The sequence below is a fragment of the Canis lupus genome, chromosome 7 (genome assembly GCF_003254725.2).
Source record: "Canis lupus dingo isolate Sandy chromosome 7, ASM325472v2, whole genome shotgun sequence".
Taxonomy (NCBI): Eukaryota; Metazoa; Chordata; class Mammalia; order Carnivora; family Canidae; genus Canis; species Canis lupus.
In genome coordinates this window covers 40,214,677-40,233,557 of record NC_064249.1, presented here as the reverse complement: position 1 = coordinate 40,233,557, position 18,881 = coordinate 40,214,677, and the positions used below count along the sequence as shown (strand labels likewise).

General features: G+C 48.3%; 1 protein-coding gene across 3 annotated transcripts; it reads right to left on the bottom strand.

Moving 5' to 3' along the window:
- Window positions 1–1,467: 1,467 nt before the first annotated feature.
- FCRL1 (Fc receptor like 1) lies at window positions 1,468–15,322 on the bottom strand. 3 transcript variants are annotated; one of them, XM_025430744.3, is made up of 12 exons: window positions 14,742–15,322; window positions 11,218–11,244; window positions 8,766–9,035; window positions 8,231–8,281; window positions 7,426–7,713; window positions 6,988–7,263; window positions 6,542–6,655; window positions 5,493–5,520; window positions 4,438–4,520; window positions 4,159–4,227; window positions 3,471–3,502; window positions 1,468–2,553 (listed from the first exon to the last, which is right to left on the bottom strand). In XM_025430744.3, exons 1-12 carry the CDS (start codon window positions 14,770–14,772, stop codon window positions 2,473–2,475), a joined length of 1,350 nt encoding a protein of 449 aa, XP_025286529.3. In that variant the 5' UTR covers window positions 14,773–15,322; the 3' UTR covers window positions 1,468–2,472. The 3 variants fall into 3 exon arrangements, with proteins under 3 accessions (XP_025286529.3, XP_025286530.3, XP_025286531.3); XM_025430745.3 differs by lacking the exon at window positions 8,231–8,281; XM_025430746.3 differs by lacking the exons at window positions 11,218–11,244; window positions 14,742–15,322 and adding an exon at window positions 9,639–11,199.
- Between the last annotated feature and the right edge of the window lie 3,559 nt (window positions 15,323–18,881).

Here is an 18,881-nt window from a genome sequence, read left to right as displayed (position 1 = left end):
ATGGTGGAATGCACCTGTAAATCCAGAAAGAGTTCAACCTTCTAGTCCCTGGGGGCTCCCACTTCATTCCTGGAGCCCTCTCTAAGGTCCAAATACTTAGCAGTGTCAGATAAAATGTAAAATATAAAAACCTACATGTGTCCTAAAAAAGAAAAAGTTAAACATTTCCATTGGCCAGAAATAGAAATGCAAGTGAGAAATGCAGCTGAGGAGATGAGAGCCAGCGAGGGTGCCAGAGAAAGACAATCATGGCACAGGCAAGAGTGGGTGCAGAGGTCCTGAGCTGGTACGACTTGATGGGGCGTGTGCATGAAGAACACTGGGGACCACACAGTTGGAGCCAATCCTGCAATGGGCAAAGTCATCCTTGAAAGAAGTTCAAAGGGTGTTAGTGTTAAGCAGAAGTACTAAACAGGAAGTTCATGTCAGATGTGTATTATCTGATGAGATAAAGTAGCATGGAAATAAAAGAAAAAAGAACAGACGACTTAATAAAAAACAGTAGATTCTTTATATTTTTTGAAAAAATACTTATCTCTATCTCACATAATTTGTTTAATTCCAAAAAGTAAAGTCATAATATAAATATAATATAAAATGCCAAAACAGGAAAAATCAGATTCTTACCTCACACCAAACATACATATGATCCTGTGGATGTATATCAAAATTATGAAAGCATTCTAAGAAAATATAAGAACATTTTTATAACATTATCACATGGGAGGGAATGTGAGGGATGTTTCTGGAATGATGGAGGAATTTTACATCATGACAAGAGTTTGGGTTACCTGGGTGCATGTGTCTGTCAGACTGATGGAGCCAAGCACCTCAAATGTGTGCACCTCATTAGATATAAATTATAAATAGTTCCTACAAAAGCTATAAGAAGAAGGCAAATGAACACAGACAATGTGCAAGGGTCAGCACAGGAAATTTTAGGAAGAACTACAGATTAACAGCCAATTTATGGGGGAAAATGTTCAACTGTATTAGTTGTTTTAAATTTTTTAATTGAGGGGCACTTGAGTGGCTCCTTCAGTTAAGCACCTGCCTTCGGCTCAGGTCCTGATCTCAGAGTCCTGGGATAGAGCCCTCTGTCGGGCTCCTGCTCAGTGGGGAGTTTACTTCTCCCTTTCCCTCTGCCCCTCCCCCTGCTGGAACTCTCTCTCTCTCTCTCTCTCTCTCTCTCTCGCTCTCTCGCTCTCTCGCTCTCGCTCTCTCTCTCTCTCTCAAATAAATAAAATCTTATAATAAAATAAAACAATTCAATTGCAATAACAATGATACTTTGCTCTCACAGATTGATTCTCTCATGTATTGCTGGTTGATGTATTCACTGATAGAGGCTACTACAGAGCAGTTTAAGTGTATTTAACAAGAATGTCAAATGTTCACAACCTAAAATGTCCTAATCCCTGATTTACAAATTTATCCTTCAGATGGATTTGCAGGAACACAGAAAAATGTTTGTTCAATGACATTTATTTTAGTATTATTTTTATAATATAAAATTTTTGGAAATCACCTAACATCCATCAGTGATTGAAAAGGTTAAAATATGTTAGGATAATATTTAGTTAGCAACACTGAGTTTTTAAACAATGGATACCACTTGCGGTATTAGATGTAGGAAAGGTTCTAACTTTTTACATCATAGACTTCTAAATTGTTTTAATTTGTAAGAGTTGGTGTATAATTCTTTTAAAACTAAAATATAGACTCCAAATTGTATTATCACATTTTAAAAAATTTGTTAAGTAAGAGAAGAAAAATTATATTCATAAAACTTTTAGAGGTGCAACAAATACAGAATTTTGGATGTGGTAAAACGTAGAAAGATTGTGTTTCATTATAAATTTGGGGGCATCTAGATTGACCTGTACATACAAATATGTCACTAAAATTGAATGTAGCCACAGTAACTATTTACGAAACTTTGTTTGAGTTCTAATGCACTGAGTCACATACTTTATGCAGAAACAGGATGAGTCCTGTAAGTCAGGGCAGGAGTTCTGTTCTGGGGTTGAGTACAGAGCTCGTCTGCCCTGGGCCGGGACAGCAGCCACCTCTGTGTGCAGCTGTCCTGCAGAATCACTAACCTTGTGTCCATGCAGTCTGAGTGAGCTTCACTGTCCCTCCACCCAGAGGTCCCAAGTTCTTTCACCCACTCTGTTTCCTCTGATAAAAAGAAGTTAGAACACAATTTGACGTGTGCTTAAAGAACCAGTTGGAATCGGGTTATGGTAACAAGGTCCTTCCCACTGCCATGTTCATGTTGGTTCTTTTGGGTGGTTTCTTCAAGGGCTAGAACCACTTCCACTTCACAGTAGATTCAAGAATAGTCTCTGGGAGCAAAGCACCTGGGTGAGAAGTACCAGAAAGCTGACTACCCCAGGGTCTCTGAAGAACACATTGATTCTGAGGCTTGGAGTCATGCAAGGTTTCCAAAGAGCAGAATCTTCCAGAACTTTACATAGCATCTTCATAGTCTACATCTGTAACACTTGTATCGCTTGTATTCTTCAGCCTAAAGTAAATGGCTGAGGCATCCTAAAAGCAAAGGCACATGGATAGGACCAGAGCAGGGAAGACAAATGGAACATGCTTCCATCTGGTTCTCTTCCCCAATCAGCCTGGATGCATCCTATGTGCACTCCACGCAGCACATAAAGTGGAAGACTGACCCTAGGTGAGCATTTTCAAAAGGCCTGTGTCCCCCTGGTGGGCTGCAGAGGTGCTCCTGATGAGCCATATGCTCAACCAAACATGCAAACTCCCGTTCTAATAGACCACTCTTAGGCAGTTCCACGGGTGGTCGTTATTTTTTTTTTAAAGGATTTTGTACTCATAACCTACATTTAACATGTCACTAGAGTTTACCAAGGATACAAATTCTGTCCTGAGACATCTGGCTACGCTACCACACTAGACAAACTTACAAAGCACCTACTGTTCTTGCACATATATGGAGCTAAAATTCCTGCAATTTTCTGGAAGTATTTTTGTATTACCAGTGATGTGTTGAATTTTTCAAGGTTTACAAATTACTGAGTTGACACAAACCACTATCAGTTTAGCTTTGTTCAATATTAATTTGGTTTTCCACAGATTGTGTGGTTAACCTCACAATACAAAGCGGTGTGTGTGTGGTTCAACATTATTTCAGGATAAAGATTTTCGAAGAATAGAATTTTTAGACCAGTCATGCACTAGAGTGTAACTACAAATCATCCATGTCTCCATGGCTAAAGGAAACACCTGTGCAAACCTCCACAGTTCCCTTGTACAGTGAGGCTTTACTGTAATGATGGAATGTTTTTCCCACTGTGTGGGGAGATAAGGGAAGAGATGGTCCACAGAGATCTTTTGTTTTTCCTAAGTGGCCATAGTTTTAAAAGTTTGAGAACCAGTTCCTAGAAGACAGAGAGAAGAGCAGGAACGAAAGTACAGGAAGGATTTTAACTCACCTGGTCCTCGGTATGTGTCCTCAGGGGATTTGCTGGGGAATAAAAGATGTGTCAGATGTCATTTATATTTAAAGTCCTTCACTAACCTCATGCTAATAAAGGCTTCTTCTCCTATCTGCAGGAGTGTCTGTTTGCTATTCCTCTTCGTTTATACATTAGCTAATTAATTTAAATCCTTCGTAATTTAATGTAATTTAAATCAATCACATTGATTTTCATCAATATTTTTAGTCTTGCTTTTCTGCCTATCACAAACATGATTTCTTCACTGTAAAGAAAATGATGGGCAGCCTAGGGGTGGGCAGGTGAGTAGGTTCCCTGGGCATTTACTCTTTTCACATTTCTGGACACACCAGGTATGGATAGAACAACAGCAGCAAGTGGGCAGCCGTGTAGGTGCCACAGAGAGTGCGGGCACGGGGCCACTCAGAGAGGACAGGCGGACACCACCACCCCAGCTGCCACCTTGACAGTAGGCGCTGAGCTAGCACCTGCACTGGGCTGTCTACTCAGGGCCCCCAGACCCAAGGCCAGTGCTCAGAAAGGCAGAGCGGAGCCCAGAGCCAGCTCCAAAGCAGAGCAGCAGCGCCCAAGGACACTTCCTATATGTCATTCGCGGCCACTGATTTATCCTCTTTGCTCCAGGAAAGACAAAAGTCAGAGACAAATTTAGTCCCTCACATCTCACCTGCTGCTTGCCGCTCCTGCTGCGTATGGTACACCAAAGAGTAAATCTCGTCCCCGCTTACGACATTCACTGAAAAAGAAAGGAGGTGTGACACAGTCCTTTCTTCCTGCCACTTATGTCACTCCGTGCCAACCACCTGTCACCACGAGGACAGATGTGCTGTCTGTTCACCGAGGTGACTGGGACACAGCAGGCACGGAGTGGGCCAGCAGACTTCACCCCCCGTCCCTTCCTCAGCTCACTGTAGCTACTTGGGCCAGGCCATTTGGGAAACCTCACCATTTTCATATACAGACTGTCCTTGCAGTGGGGCAGCTGAGTTGACGTAGTTGGAAGCTTGTGGCACAGGGCGGGGAGGGCTCCTGCAGACAGGGAAACACACGCTAACTAGGTGGGACAGCATCCCAGACACCCCAGACATCACCATCCAGGGTTGTGAGCAAGACATCGAAGCAGAGAAGCCTGTTAGCAAGGGTCCTGAGCAGAATAAGGACTTTTGGGGAAAAATCGGCAGTCAGCTCAGCTGCGTGGTACAAGCCCTGTACCTGGGCCGAGCAGGGCACGGCAGTCTTCTGGAGTGTAGAGCCCATGAGCGCAGGTCTTTACCTGATGGGCTCAGTGTGGAATAGTGCCCCTCCCATCACAGGGGCTCAGTGAACATTGAATGATGAATATTAACTCCTCCCGATGGAGAACAGGCTGCTAGGCAGGACAGGCAGCTTGCGGAAAGGAAAGAAGAAGGTGAACGTGGGGGTACGTGTACTCCTGGAAGACTACTCCAATTTGGGAAAATAATCTGATTTTTGTCAGCATAAACAACGACACAGCATAAAAATATGTCAACTAATCATTGATATTCCCAGGTGCAAGTGTTTTAAAAATCTTTTCCTTCTCTAAACTAAACAGCTTCACCAGCGAGTTTTCAGGATGGTTATCACTCTCTGGCCTGAGTGATAGAAAAACACACATATCTTCATGCCTCTGAGACGCTTCCAGGATCTCGGGATCCTGTTCTCCTGCCTCATCAGAATGACTCCTAGGCCCTCAGATATTGGTCAATTGATTGAATGAATCAATTCATTGGTGAATGTGTGAAATGGTCAAAGTAGTTCAATGAAGGAGGTAAATTAGGAAGAATGACAGAGAAGGATTTAAATTAATTAATGCACAAATGAAGAGGAATGACAAATGGACACTCAGTTGCCAGTGAGAGAACTGTGGAGTGGAAGGTGGGATAATAAAATATGCAACAAACACATGAGAGGGGACAACACAAAGCTGTTAAGATAGGTTTTTCTGCATTATCGGTGCACACAGAGGGAGCAGAGCCTCACCTGGGCAGGTCCCTGGCCGGACGTCTTCCTACAAGTCAAGCAGATGAGCAAACATGTCAAAAGGGGGAATGTGATTGTCATTGTTTGCAGATGGGCCTCGTGTGGGGACTGCTCCTTGGGCCAGGGTGCTCTCATGTACCAGAGAGCGTGCTGGCGATCATTTACGCAGATCCCTCACTTTGCAGGCAAGGAGACTCAGTACAGGATGGTTAGTCGAGCTTCCCAGACAGCTCGTACCAGAGCGAGGACCTGAGCCCAAGTCTCTGAAGCCGAACACCTATTGCACTTTTTGCTTTTGGCTTTAATAACACACTACCTACTCTTGTCACAACAGGGGTCCTCAGAAGCAGACACTGCCACGGCCATGTTACAGATGGGGTGAGGTGCCCCCAGGTGCCAGACAAGCTTGGAATTTAAATGAGAATCTCACACCGTCTTCATCTTGCTCAGTGGAGAACAGGAGTCCAACATTAAATACACCAATAAATATGTAATTACCAACTGTAATTAGTAATAGCCAGGTGAAGCTAAATAACTTGGTGCTCTGATGAGGAGTAGGATGAGAGCATTGTAGGCTGTGTGGCCGGGTGAAGCCTCTCAGGGAAAAAGACATTTAAGATGAAAAGCAGGAGAGACCCCGCAGCCAGCAGGATGTAAGGATACATGGACGAGCATTCCAGAAGGGGGAAAAGTACATCATGATGCTCTGGGGGGTTGAGAACTGAGCCAGTGACTATAACTGGGGGGTGGTCAGCAGAGCAGGAATTGCTGTGCTTCTCTTCCAGTGGCTGACTAATTATCTTAAAGAGAGTCACAGCTTTGAGTGAAGATTAGATCCAGAAGCACCAGACATCAGCTGAACCCCAACTGATCACGGGGCGCAGGGAGAGGGCAGGACTTGACCAGACACTGCTAGGGGCCGGAAGCAGATCGCGGTTTGGGTTGCTGGCAGGACATTTCCTGTCCCTCACCATGGACACATCCCCAGTCGTGCCTATTTCCATGAAAACAAAGGTCACAGTAACAAAATACCCGAAATAAATACTAACCTATTTTTTTCTTGAGCCAACAGCAGAATAGGGCCATAATGGTGGGACCGAGGACGCCAAGCAGCCCCTCCAAGATTCCTGAGGTGAGCAGTTCCTCTCTGTCCTCCACGGGCACTGAGGGGAGAGGTCTACACATGAGCCCCCGTGCAAGGTGCTGGCCTTGGGAGAGCAGATGTCTCGAGGCTGGGCTGAGGCCAAGGTCTGCTCCTCCAGAGTGAGGGGGGCAGGGGTGGCAGGCCTGAATGATGTGACTTGCAGCTCATCACACTGATGGCAGGAGAGAGGCACCAGCCTTCACATGCTCTGTGCCCCTCAGACATACCTCCCAGGACAGCACCACCCACAGACACTCCATCGTTGGTAGCACAGTGCCAGAAATTCTGTGGGGTCAGGATGCTGGAAAGAGGCATTGATTGACCAAGACAGTTCAACAGCCTGAGCTGTACCTGTGATGTTGAGTGTCACCACCTCGCTGTGCTGGGCCCCCAGGCCATTGTCAGCTTCACAGGAGTAGTTTCCAGAATGCTCCATGGTCAGAGAGAGGTTGAAGGACGCTCCTCCAGAGGGGGCTGAGCTGCTTCCCAGGGTGACATTCTCATGATAAAACTGGTACAGGATCGGGGGAGAGCCCCCGTGGGCCTCACAGTGAAGCTCCACCATGTCCCCAGGGAAGACCTGGGCCCCAGGCACCTTGAGGGTGAGGATGGGGCGGGACACTGGACCTGAGGGAGATGGCGGGCCATCAGAGAGGGTTCCCATGTCGTGACAGACCCATAATCCCTGCCCACACAAGCTCAACCCCCTTGAACTTCCCCGGGGTAACCCAGGGGAACGTGGAGCCCAGCTAGTGGGGATGCTAGCGAGACAGAAGGTCGCAAACTTACTTCTAACGGTGATGCTCACGAGCTCGCTAACACTGGGGCCGTAGCCGTTGTCGGCCGTGCAGTAGTATTTCTCCGAATCACTCTCCGTTACCCTTGGGATCTCGAAATTCGCGGACAGTGAGCGCTGGGTCTTTGTTTCCAGGTTCAAACCCAGGGCCCCTTTGTACCAGGAGAAGGTGATGTGTCCCGTGCCCTGGGTGGCCAAACAGATGAGAACCAGCTTCTTTCCCTTCTGCACTTGTCCCTCTGGAGGCTGTGTCTCCAAGCTCACATTCCAGACCGGGACTCCTACACAAACACAAGGTGACACAGGTGGGGTGACCGTCCTGAAAGCAAAGGTCTTAGGTAAAGCCAATAATTTGTACAGTTTAATGGTGGCAGGTGGTGGTATTCTGAAGGGTGTTTTTGCTGATTTGGGTCAGCCTTGGTCAGGTGGATGGTGGTAGGGTGAGGAAGGCCAATGGGTACAGCACCCCCTCCCTCCAGGACCCTGGCTTCTCAAACCCTCACTCTACAAGGCACAGCAATACAGTGGCCATAGTCCAGATTGCAGATCAAGCTTTCTGGCCTGGAATGCTGGTTGTACATCTTACTGTGTGTGCTCCAATGGCTTCTCTTCTCTGTTCTCTGAGACTCAGTTCCCAGTCTAAACAATGTGAGAGGTCATGATAGTTATCTCCTACAGCTGGGGCGGTTCCATTACATAATGCATTTGGGGCCTAGAGCGGGGCCTGCTGCCCAGCAGTTGTTGGTTCTGGTCCAGCCTCACCAGTGCTGAGTTTTGAGCAAGGGTAGGAAAGCCAACCTTCTGGAGGAATTCCACATCCGCTTCCCGGCACCATGGACGCATCCTTGTCTGAGAATGGGGGAGGACGTTAGAGTGTCCACCCTGATGTGGAGTGACATGGTTCAGAGTCACAAAACACTCCCTTCTCTTCCTCTCTTTCAAAACCCAGCCCCAGCCTCTCCTCCGGGAGCTTCCTGCACAAAGCCAGCCCTTACCATCCAGGTCTGGTTTCTGCAGCTCCCTTGACTCCCACCACCACCACGCGTTTCCTCCTAGCCGTGGAGAGTGCCGAGGGCACTTCTGGACATCACGGGCCATGATTATGTAGTGATTCACCCCCACTCTCCAGCACCGGAGGACACAGTGAGGGGTTCCTAAGACTCCTCTGTGCACTTGAGCAGGATTAGCAAGAATAAGGGAAGACCCCTCAAGGACTCTGATAAGGAGAGAAGCTCAGGCTCAGGCAAGCTTCCAACAGCTCCTCCTTCTGCAGGAAAGAGCAAACCCGTGCCCTACCTGAGTCAGCCCCCAGTGCAGGGCCCCCCACGCTCACCTTGCACCTGTATCTGGATCCTTGGGCTCCGAGTGACTTTCTGTGCCGAGGTCTTTGCTTCACACCAGTAGGATCCCGAGTCTTTCCTCCACACAGTGGGAACCTGGAGCACCGGGTCACTGCCACAGCCCAGATCCAGGGCCTGGTCATCTCTGAAGAAGCAGAACTGGAGCTGGTCATCCAGCTGCTGAGAAGTGGCCTCAGTCTCACAGGTCAGGGTCATTGATCTCCCCTCCAAGGGCCAGGAGGGCCTGGCTGTCAGATGCAGTGCTAGAGAGGAGGACAAAAGACATGCCAGGGAAATGGGTTTCAGAGTTCCTGTAAGAGGCACGTTGTGTTCTCAACATTTGAAACAAGGCCCAAACAACCTGCATATTGAGTGCAGAGACCACCCCCCAGCTCAGCACCACCTGCCCCTGGGCAGCACCTCCTCTCTCCACAAGGCAACCTCCATCTTCAGCTTGATTCCCACTCTGTGAGTTAAAACCCCCTGTTTTGGAGACAGGACAGGGTGCTGATGACCGTTATCAGAGATGGTAAAGCCTGAGGTTTCAGAAAAAGTGAGTGTGTCTCATTCATTCTTGTTGTAAACTAGTTGGTTATCTTCTGCCCACCCCGCCGGGCATCCCAGAGCCACACTGTCTTTCATGGACAGAATGTGACACCAGAGGGTCTGCCAATCAGGGGAAGTTAGAGGAATTCAGTGCTTTCTTTATGGATTGTCTCCCACCCCTGTTAGTGCTGCTCCCCATGGAAGGAACAGGCTCACACTTGCCTGAAAGTGCCACGTGCCCACACCCAGCTCCCTGGCTCTGGGATTTCATGCAAACCTCTGTAGAAGCCACAGTTGTGAGGGACAATTTCAATCCATACCTTAACCCTCAGGAATGTCTCCCTTGTTGGCTGTAAGGGCTCTTCTCGGGGTGGGCTACAGACGGGCAAAGCTGGGTCCCGCTTCCCTTCGTCTCCATCGGCCCAGCTGCAGCACCCAGGAAACACCAAATCCCTGAGTACACTGGCTCTTGAGGCATGTGTCTATCCAACTCAGAGCCTCTGCTCTTTAGGAAAGTTTAGGAAGTTTCCCTCCTCACCAGATGAAAATGCCAAGTGTTCTCAATCGCAGAGAGGTGATTGCTGCACCAACACCTATCATCCTCCAGCCTGGCTCCTCGAATGCTTTACCCAAGCACTTTTAAAACTCAATTCCAACACTGGTACCAGGATGTTTGCTCTGGGACCTGGGATTCCTGTGCACTGGGGGCTGTTTTCTCTCCTTGGAAAAATGCAGTCCCCAGAGCACTGCGGACAGCACAGCTCTTGGACAAAGAAGGGAATAAAGCAGACATCTAGGCACCTGACCCCACCCTTCTGAATGGGGCGGGTGGTGTAGAGCAGACACCGGACAGGCAGTTTGCAAGGGCGGGAGCTCAGTCTTGCAGCTCGGAACTTGTTTCAGATCATTCTCAGGTATTCCCCGGAGTACCTGGCAAATGCCGGGGGGTGGAAGCTTTGTTTCTTCTGGATGTGGTTTTGGATTTCTGCTTAGGCTCAGATTGGGCACATGCATTTGTAGGGTGAAAGGGTCAGGCATGAGGCATGTTGGCACTAACCCTCGGCCTGAGTTCAGCTTGGACAAACCTTAGGAGAGCACCCAGAAGGCTGGTTTGGCCCTAAATATCTCTGGCCACTGGCCCTCCAGAGCTTTGTCCCCTGGCTGTACGTGTGACCTGTGTTCTTGAGGTGACAGGAAGTCTCTTTGAGCCCTGGGGTTAGTGCCCTAAGTATAAGAGAGCAGTTCTGATGTATCCTGGGTTGAAACCCACTTCAGTGGAAGATTCCTTCTGGGGGAAATCTTCCTCCTCTCTTCGTCTGGTAAAGGTGAATCAGAATCCGAGCAATGGCAGGTTTGCACCAACCAGGGCCTCAGAAGGAAGCCGCACAGGGCAGCAGTTGTGGCGACAGAGCAGGGCCGGGAATGCAAAGGAGGCAGAGAGCTACTGCACTTTCACATGACCCAGGGGCCGACCGTCATGTCCTCCACGGATGTCAGATGGCAGTGTTTCCACCGTCACTCCTTGGGGAGCCCTCTATGGGGAGACAAGGGGCCTTGGAGCCCCCCAGGCTGGGAAGGCAGAGATTCTTCTAATATCTATCTTCCACACTCTCTGACTTCCTGTGGAAGCGCATCTCCCTTCCTGAGCTCACACTTCCCACAGAAAGGACTGTGGTTTTGAGAAGGTCAGAGCAAGGCCTGCTCTCCTAGCTGAGCAGCCATGTGTCAGGTGCACAAACTGGTCTGAACACAGGCAGCTGGTCCCCGGGGGAGCCGCTGTCATAGTAGACCTCAGCGGCTGTCACCAAATGTCACACAGCATCCACGGGCCCCCTGCATGGACCGGCCCAGTGACAAGATGCCTGCAGACCATGAAGAGGAAAGGGAAGTGCTACGTACCTTCACTGGTTGGTTCTCGGGGTTGAGCTAGGAGAGAATTCAGGAGACATCAGTGCCAGTGTGGATGGCCCATGGGCAGCCCCATGCTGCTCTCCGCATGTCCTCCCCCACTCCCTCTTCCCCCCTTCCCCTCCCATCTCTCCTTGGCTCTTGCCCCCTGTTCTTCTCCCTCTGCCCTTTTTTACCTCTTCCTCTCCTATGTGCCCCATCACCACACAGTTCCCTTCGTGGTTGGGAAATCATTCCCAGTCATTGCTCCCATCCATGATTAGGAGGTGGTGCCTTTGTTTCATGGCTCTCACTCCCCTGGCCCTCATCCCTCCTCTCAAATGTCCTGACAACCCCAGCCTGGGCCGACCACAGTGACAACAGCTAGGTCCTGCTTCACACTCAGTGCCCTTTATGCACCAATGTCTTGGCAGAGGAGGTCCACAGAAGGGATTTGGATTTCTCCAAAGATCCTCCCATACCCCAAGGGCTTGACTGTAGTGTTGCAGCATGAGGATCAAGAACAGAACATTCTGGGGAGCTGCAGGCTCTGCAGCCAGAGAGCACGGACCTGAACGCTGCCTCTTTTTCTTACAAACTGTTCTACCCCAGGAAGACGCTTCACCTCTCTGGGCTCTACTTTCCTTTTCTGTGAAATGTAGGTAATAATAGACTTACTTTCCAGAGTTTCTGTGAAGATTAAATATATTGGTATCCATAAAATGTTTAGAATCATGCTTGGCATTTATTTCACATTCAGTAAATATTACTCATTATTGCTACCTATTCGAGCCCATGTTTACTCTGAGATGCTTAGCCTGCTATTTTAGCTTATTTGTTCCTCAGCAGAATGCAATCAGTGGAGCTGGCATGAAAATCACATTTTTTAAGCCACCCATACTACAAACAATTTCGAGTGCTTACTGTGTGCCAGGCACTGCACGTGGGATTGGGTTTGTAAGAATGAATGTGAACAACAGTGTTTGCCATCAAGGAATTTAGAGAGAGAGCCAAATCAATATATAACCTGATTTCAGAGAGCAATCAGTGCTATAGGAGAGCTGAAGCCGCAAGATAGGTTGGAGTGTCTCAGGATGGTCTTGACTCTTAGGAGAGATGCTAACTGAGTAGAAAACAGAATGAAAGTAGAGAGCTGCCTTCTGAGTGTTTGGAAACAAGCACCCCTGGCACCGAATGAGCAAATGCAAAGGACCTGAGAAGAAATGAACTCATGGGGGGAGGAAGGAGAGGCGGTGCCCCTAGAGTGGATACAGAGGCAGCAGTGGGCACTGGTGTGGTGGGAGGTGGTCAGAGCCAGTCATGGAGGGCTTCCTGGATTTGGCCCCAGGTCTGGATTTCATTCCAGGTATGATGGGGAGCTGTGGGCAGTTCTGATTCCTTACGCTTGTAAAATCACTCTTACCCTGGGAGAAGGGCAGACCACGGTCATGCAGGAGCAGCAGAGAGGACACTTGTAGCGATTTAGTCAGGAAGACGGAGGACACCAGCTCAGGCTAAGCAGGGCTGCCCGTGAAGGGGAAGATTCCAGTATAAATTTGAAAGCAGAATCAGTAAGAATTACTTACAGTTTGGAGGTCAAGTGTAGAAGAAAGAGAAGAAGGAGTATAGGTCTTAGATTTTTGGCAGCAGCCTCTGGAAGAGTGGAGGTCACCGTAGGAAACAGGTTAAGTGAGGGGAACATACAGGAGATCAGGACATGTGTTTGGCCGTGTGGAGTGCAAGGTGTCGATGGGACAGCTGAGTGGCCATTGATGCATGAAAAGTGCTCAGAGGAGAGACCAGAGCTGGGAAAGGAGCTTGAGTTTAAGAACAAAGTGGAGCTGAAGTGTCTGAACTGGGCTGGGAAGTGAGTGCCAGTGGAGCATGAGGTCTGGGCACCAGCCTTAGGGCAAGTCCAACCCTGATGGCCAGGAAGCAACAAAAATTGAGTTAGAAAGAAAACCAGCAGCCTGTGGTGTTCCAGAAGCTGAGGTAAGAAGTGCTTCCAGAAGACAGAGCGAAGGAACACCCCTGAGAGGCCGAGGGAAAGGAAGCTGAAAACAGAGCCTGGGTCAGGGTGACATGGAGAGGGTTGGTGGTCTCAGCGGGAGCCATGGAGGGGACAGAAGGTGGGCAACCGTGGCTCAAAGAAGGGTGAGGGGGACCTGTCAGCACCGAGAACCGGCCAGTGGTCACCGGGGCTTAGGAACCTGGAGGGTTTGTTGCCAAAGGGATGGAGGCCAGGAGGGAGGGTTTGAGGCAATGGAAATGCTCTGCATCTTGATGGTCCTGGTGCTCACATGACTGCAGATCCTTCTGAAAAATCATAGATGGTGCATCAAAGAAGTGAATTTTACTGTCATGTAAGTTAAAAATGAGTTTGAGACAGGAAGGATGGGAGGAGCTGAAGCACTCCCAGCAGCTCCCTGGAAATTTTGTGAAAGGGAGCAGGCCACTGTCAGGGCACATTTCCGTCGTTTTAGGAGAAAAGACATGGTGGCATGTTTGTATATTTACAGGACTAACCCAGAATGAAGAAATGTAGTGACGGCACAGTGATGGCTGTAAGAAAGTGAGAGCATCAAGGACCCATGCACAAGGGAGGAGTCCCGTCCTACACCGGAGGATGGGAAGTGTGGTCCTGATGAGGGACACACAGCAGGGGCGGGGGTTTGCAGACACGGCTGTGGAAAGCTGAGGACGTTCTCTTTTCATGGCTTTCCTTCCTCGTGACGTGCAGCCAGCTTATAAACTGAGAGCGAGGAGGAGGAGTTTGAGGAGACAGAGAAGGTAGCAGACAGTGGTTTGAGTGTGAAGCACTGACTAGGAAGGTGTAGGAGTGTCACTGGCCCTGCCAGTGCCACCACAGACGTGTGCCCTATATATAAAGGGACATGAGTTAAGGGGTGATGCCTTCCATGTGAAGTCACATTCAGCTACCTAGGCACTAGTGTGAAGCGTGTTGATGGAGAGATGTAGCCGGGGGAATGTTGGGCCAGCCCCAGCATCTCAGCTGAGGGGCGGGGGTGCGGAAGACAGTAACTAGCAGGGAAAAGTCACTCTGGGAGGTTCAGAAGGGAAGTTGCAAATGCAATGTGGCCAGTGGGTGGGATTGCAGTAGGGTGCCGAAAACAGGGATTTTGAAAGCCAACTGTTGTTGGTAATGATAAATTCTAGGATGTGATGGTATGAATGAGGGACCAAGGACAGAGGATAGAGAAAGACGTTGACGGCAAGCACAAGGAACAAAGAGCCCAGTCTGCTGTGTGAATTATCCCCACGGCTATTGACAACAGGAGAACAAAGACAGATTTCATATCAGAAGGAAAGACAGACACTCAATGTTTCCTATGAGATAAAAACCAAAATGATAGTTTTCTTCAAACATCTGGCTGTCCAGTCTTTACCACCCACTGCCTGACTCAGAGCTGCCAGTTGGAGGCAGAGATCTTGGCATCGGTGGGCACAAGTGGAGACCTCAGAGGGATGGGGGCACTGGGGCTGGGACCCCACACTCACTGGCACATCCTACTCACCGCACAGCAACAGCACGAGCCCCAGCAGCATGAGGACCAGGTCAGGGACTGTCACTCAGATATTTATCCTCCAGCTCAGAGAGGCAGCGGCTGGTCTGAAGGTTGAGGAAGTCGGGATGGGAAGTCCCACTGCAGCACGTTTACAGAAATAGAAGAACGAGAGCCTCCCAAGGCCCACCTCTATTTCCTCTCCAGTGAAGGCTGGTTCCCTGTCCACAACTTGAAGAGCGTGGTGCACTTTAGCACATTAGGACCTCCCGCAAGAGCTCAGTGGAGTCTCAAAGGACGTTTCCCACAAGTGATTTCTGACTTTGCAGAGCACTCCTCAGACTGCGGTCCTGCAGAAGGCAGTGGGTGCTGTCCTGGATGGGAAGGATGTCCCCTCCACCCCGCCCACTCGGTGTACACTCTCGCTTCTCAGCAGTTCCACGCTGTCACTCTGTGCATGAACATCCGAGCTTTGCCAGGTGGACTGTCACTGGGGTTACGCGCAAGGCCTGACAGATTATGGTGAGTACGGGGTCAAGCTATTTGTAAGATACTCCCACCCATATTTAAACTTTTATGGGGTAGTGGTCAGTGAAGCAAAAACAGATGAAAAACAGTATCACAGGAAGTTACCACCTGGGGGGGTGTTTGTAAGTGAAATACAGGAAATAAGCATAGGCAAATTAGCTTCTGGATGTTGGGGACAGTTCATCATGATCACTGCCCCTCCCCACATCAGGTGTGTGTCATCTCTCCCATCCCTCCCTGGAGCACCCTGGCACTCCTGGTCCTCGGCACCTGGAGCCTGCATGTAATTTAGATCATGCTTAGAAGACAATAAACCATCTTAATTTCCAACACTTCTTGAGCCTTTGAGGGTCTAGGGTTAAGAACCAGTTAATTCAAAGCTATTAGGGGACATGACAAGACACCATTCAGTAATCTCAGGTATCTTCTCTTCAGGCTGCAAGAGTCTGTAGAGAAGGTGTGAGAAGAGAAACAAGTGGTCTACATGGCCAGTGCTGGAGGAGGAGGGAGCAGTGCTGGGAACTGACCGGAATCCCCAGGGAAGTTCCAAAGACTCAACAGTGCATCTGGCTTTGTTTGCTGGCTCTGGAAAGCCTGTCTTGATGTGGGTTTGCTTCATTTAACGTTTGAAGACCAAGACTTCTTATTCACTGAGGAGCTCAGAGCCCTCTTGGCCCAGCGTGTATGGCCGTGTGTGTGCACACACCCTGCATATACCTCTCTGCCTGTGCTCATGTGCACACCTGTGCAATTGCTTTAAATTAAAATCTTCCACCCCTTCCTCTAGTTTAAAGGCTGCACAGTATTCGTTATGCTCTCTCAAGCTTTTATTTTATACATAGGCACACTAAGAAAGGTAGCATGCATATAGATTGTGAGATGCTCTGATGAAATGCAAACCCATGAACCCCTACACAAAGATTCCAATCTGGTAGATGGGGGTGAGGTCTAACGTGGAGGCGGTGAGCCAGAGGGTGCACCACTAGGAAGGAGAGGAATGTGGGTAGAGCTTTGTCACCAGGGTTCCAAAGTCAGGGCAAGACTTTTCACAAAATGATCTGGTGTTTCTGTTGGAAAATCTGCACCTCTGGGCCGCAGAGCAGTGCTGAGGACACAGAGGTGCCTGAGCTCTTGACCAAGGGGGGATCTACAGCACTCATCAGCCATAGAGAGTAAGCAGGGGCTCACTTTCTGTAGGGGAGGCTGGGATGGTTAATTTTATTTCAGCTTGGCTGGGCCACCGTGCCCAGATATGTGGTCAAAAGGAAGACTCTTCATACCCATACATTATACATGAAGCAAATGGGGCCCATAGAGAAGAAACTTGTTTCAAGTCACTGTTAGAGATTGGGTTACTGCTTCCAAGTATTGGCTCCCCTCTTATAAGGGAATTATACAGGCTTTCTCATGATCAAGTCACTCATTCGAGAATCTTCTGGAAGGAGTGGATGTGCCTGGGTCACAGGCTTTGGCTTGGCTCTGTGACATGCTTTGGCCAGCAAGGTGTAAGGATACAAGGCATTGCTGCATGCCATCAGACACTGGCTGCACTTGTATGATTTCGCTTGGTTGCCTATTTGACCTATTTTCTAAAGTGAGAAGACAGAGGGAACTTGAACCCAGCCCATGGCTTGGAGCCAAGCCGAGCTGAACCCAGCCGAGCCCAGCTAAACTTCAGCTGACCTGCAGCTCTTGGTTAGCCTGGGCAAGACAAAAACATCTTCTGTGAGCATTGGTGGAATAACAACCACAGGAAAAGCTAGCACGCTTCTGCAACAGAATGGCTGGGCAATAATATGCATTATCACTTCGATTTCATCTTCAAATTAACATGACTCATGTATTTATTGGGCCTCTGTCATGAACTCTTAGGGGTACACAACCAATGCTCCTCATGTTTCTATAAGCAGGAGAGATTTTCCTCTCCAGACCTCAGGAAGAAAATTATCAAGGAGATATGACTTATTTGGCTTATAAATTTAGGAGAAGCAACTGAGCATGTGTGGCTTGGTGCCACCTGGGTTCTCTCCTTGAGAAGCTAGGCCTCACCATGCTGTCATGGGTCATCATCCACACACCAGGGTCTGCCCCTGCTGCAAAGGCCCAGGGCTATCCAGATGGTAGATCTGCTTTGTGTAGTGGTGAGTTGCGAGAACCCACTAAGGCCACACAGCTAAGCCACTTCCTCCAAAATCATTATTACTGGTGAGAAATCTGAAGTTTGCTCCCCTCTGCATGACTCCTGTTACCCTCCACTCATCCTGACCGTGGGTGGATAAGAAAGGGGTGTTAGCTGTCCCCAAGAAACGACAATATGTGCCTTGTACAGCCCTACATTCTGAGTGTATGGAGGTGGGAAATGCATGTTCCTAAGTGCCGAGAATTCACAGTGCAGTGAGAAAGATTTATGAGCAAACTGAACACAGGGAGTGTGAAAATCATGATAAATAAGTCAGGCCTGGTAGAGAGGTAAGAGCAGAGAATGTAGGTGAGCTGGTGTAGGGAATAGGGAGGCTCTGCAGAGGGTTTGATATCTAAGCTGGTTTCCAAGGATGACTAGGATCCCCGCCCGATGTCTAGCACGGAAGAACACTACACGGAGCTAAGAGCAGATGCATGGATGAAGGCATGAAATGGCAAGGCATTTTGCTGAGACATTTGAAGTTTGATTATTGGAACAGAATTTGAGGAAGTGCTGACAAGCATGAGGCTGAAGAGACAGAGGGTAGAAGAGAAACCATGGAAGGTTTCATGCGCCATACTAAGAATGTGGGAATCCAGATGGGGAGCAGGGCCAGGTGGAGCTCTCTGGGCTGGAGAAGGCACCTCCTATCTGAGGGAGCAGTTGGCCATTGCCATGAGCTTCAAAGGACATGATGCTCAATCATCTGATTGTTCACCAAAGCTGGAATTTTGGAATTTATGTAAAATCACTAACTTTTCAATGTTTGAGAATAATTTTTAAAAATTATTTTAAAACAAAGCATTTCTGTATGGCACATATGCCCTGGGTGCCATGCATGTTGATAAGGGAAGAAACAACCAAACCCAATGAAAATGAAAAATCAGGGAACATACTGAGTTTGACCATTTTGAGGCAGAAAGTTTACTCATTTTGCAGATCAGGAATCTGCAACTCAAAGGTATTGCACAATTTTCAAAGCCTTGGCTGTGAAAACTAAGGTTGATGTGACCCTTGGTTTCATTTTACATTTGGATGTGTCTGCTGTCCAAGACAGCAGCCCCTAACCACACGGGGCTTCTGAGCACTGGAAGCCTCTCTAGTCCAAATTGAGATGCGCTAGGAGTACTATTTACATGCCGGGGATTTGAAAACTGAAGAAAAAAAAAAAAGAAAGAAAGTGAAATGCCTCATTAATAATTCTATATCAATTCCATGTTAAATGATAATAATTCATATATAAATAAGTTTTAAAATATTACAATTCAATTATTAATTTCACCTGTTTCTTTTCTTTTTTTTTTTTTTTACTTTTTTCCAATATGGTTACTAGCAAATTCTATATTCTACCTGTGGCTCATATCATGTATCTACTGGACAGAGCTCCTCAACCATGGCCCTCAGTGAGAAGAGATGTCCTCACTCTGCTTACAGTCAGAAGT

Bases quoted from the DNA above. Each gene is read 5' to 3' on its own strand.
- FCRL1 (XM_025430744.3), bottom strand. From the start codon at position 14,772: ATGCTGCTGGGGCTCGTGCTGTTGCTGTGCG. The intron at 11,245-14,741 runs GTGAGTAGGATG...ATTCTCTCCTAG, and splicing joins GCTCGTGCTGTTGCTGTGCG to CTCAACCCCGAGAACCAACC. The intron at 7,714-8,230 runs GTTGGCTTTCCT...GTGTTTGTGTAG, and splicing joins ATGTGGAATTCCTCCAGAAG to GAGTCCCGGTCTGGAATGTG.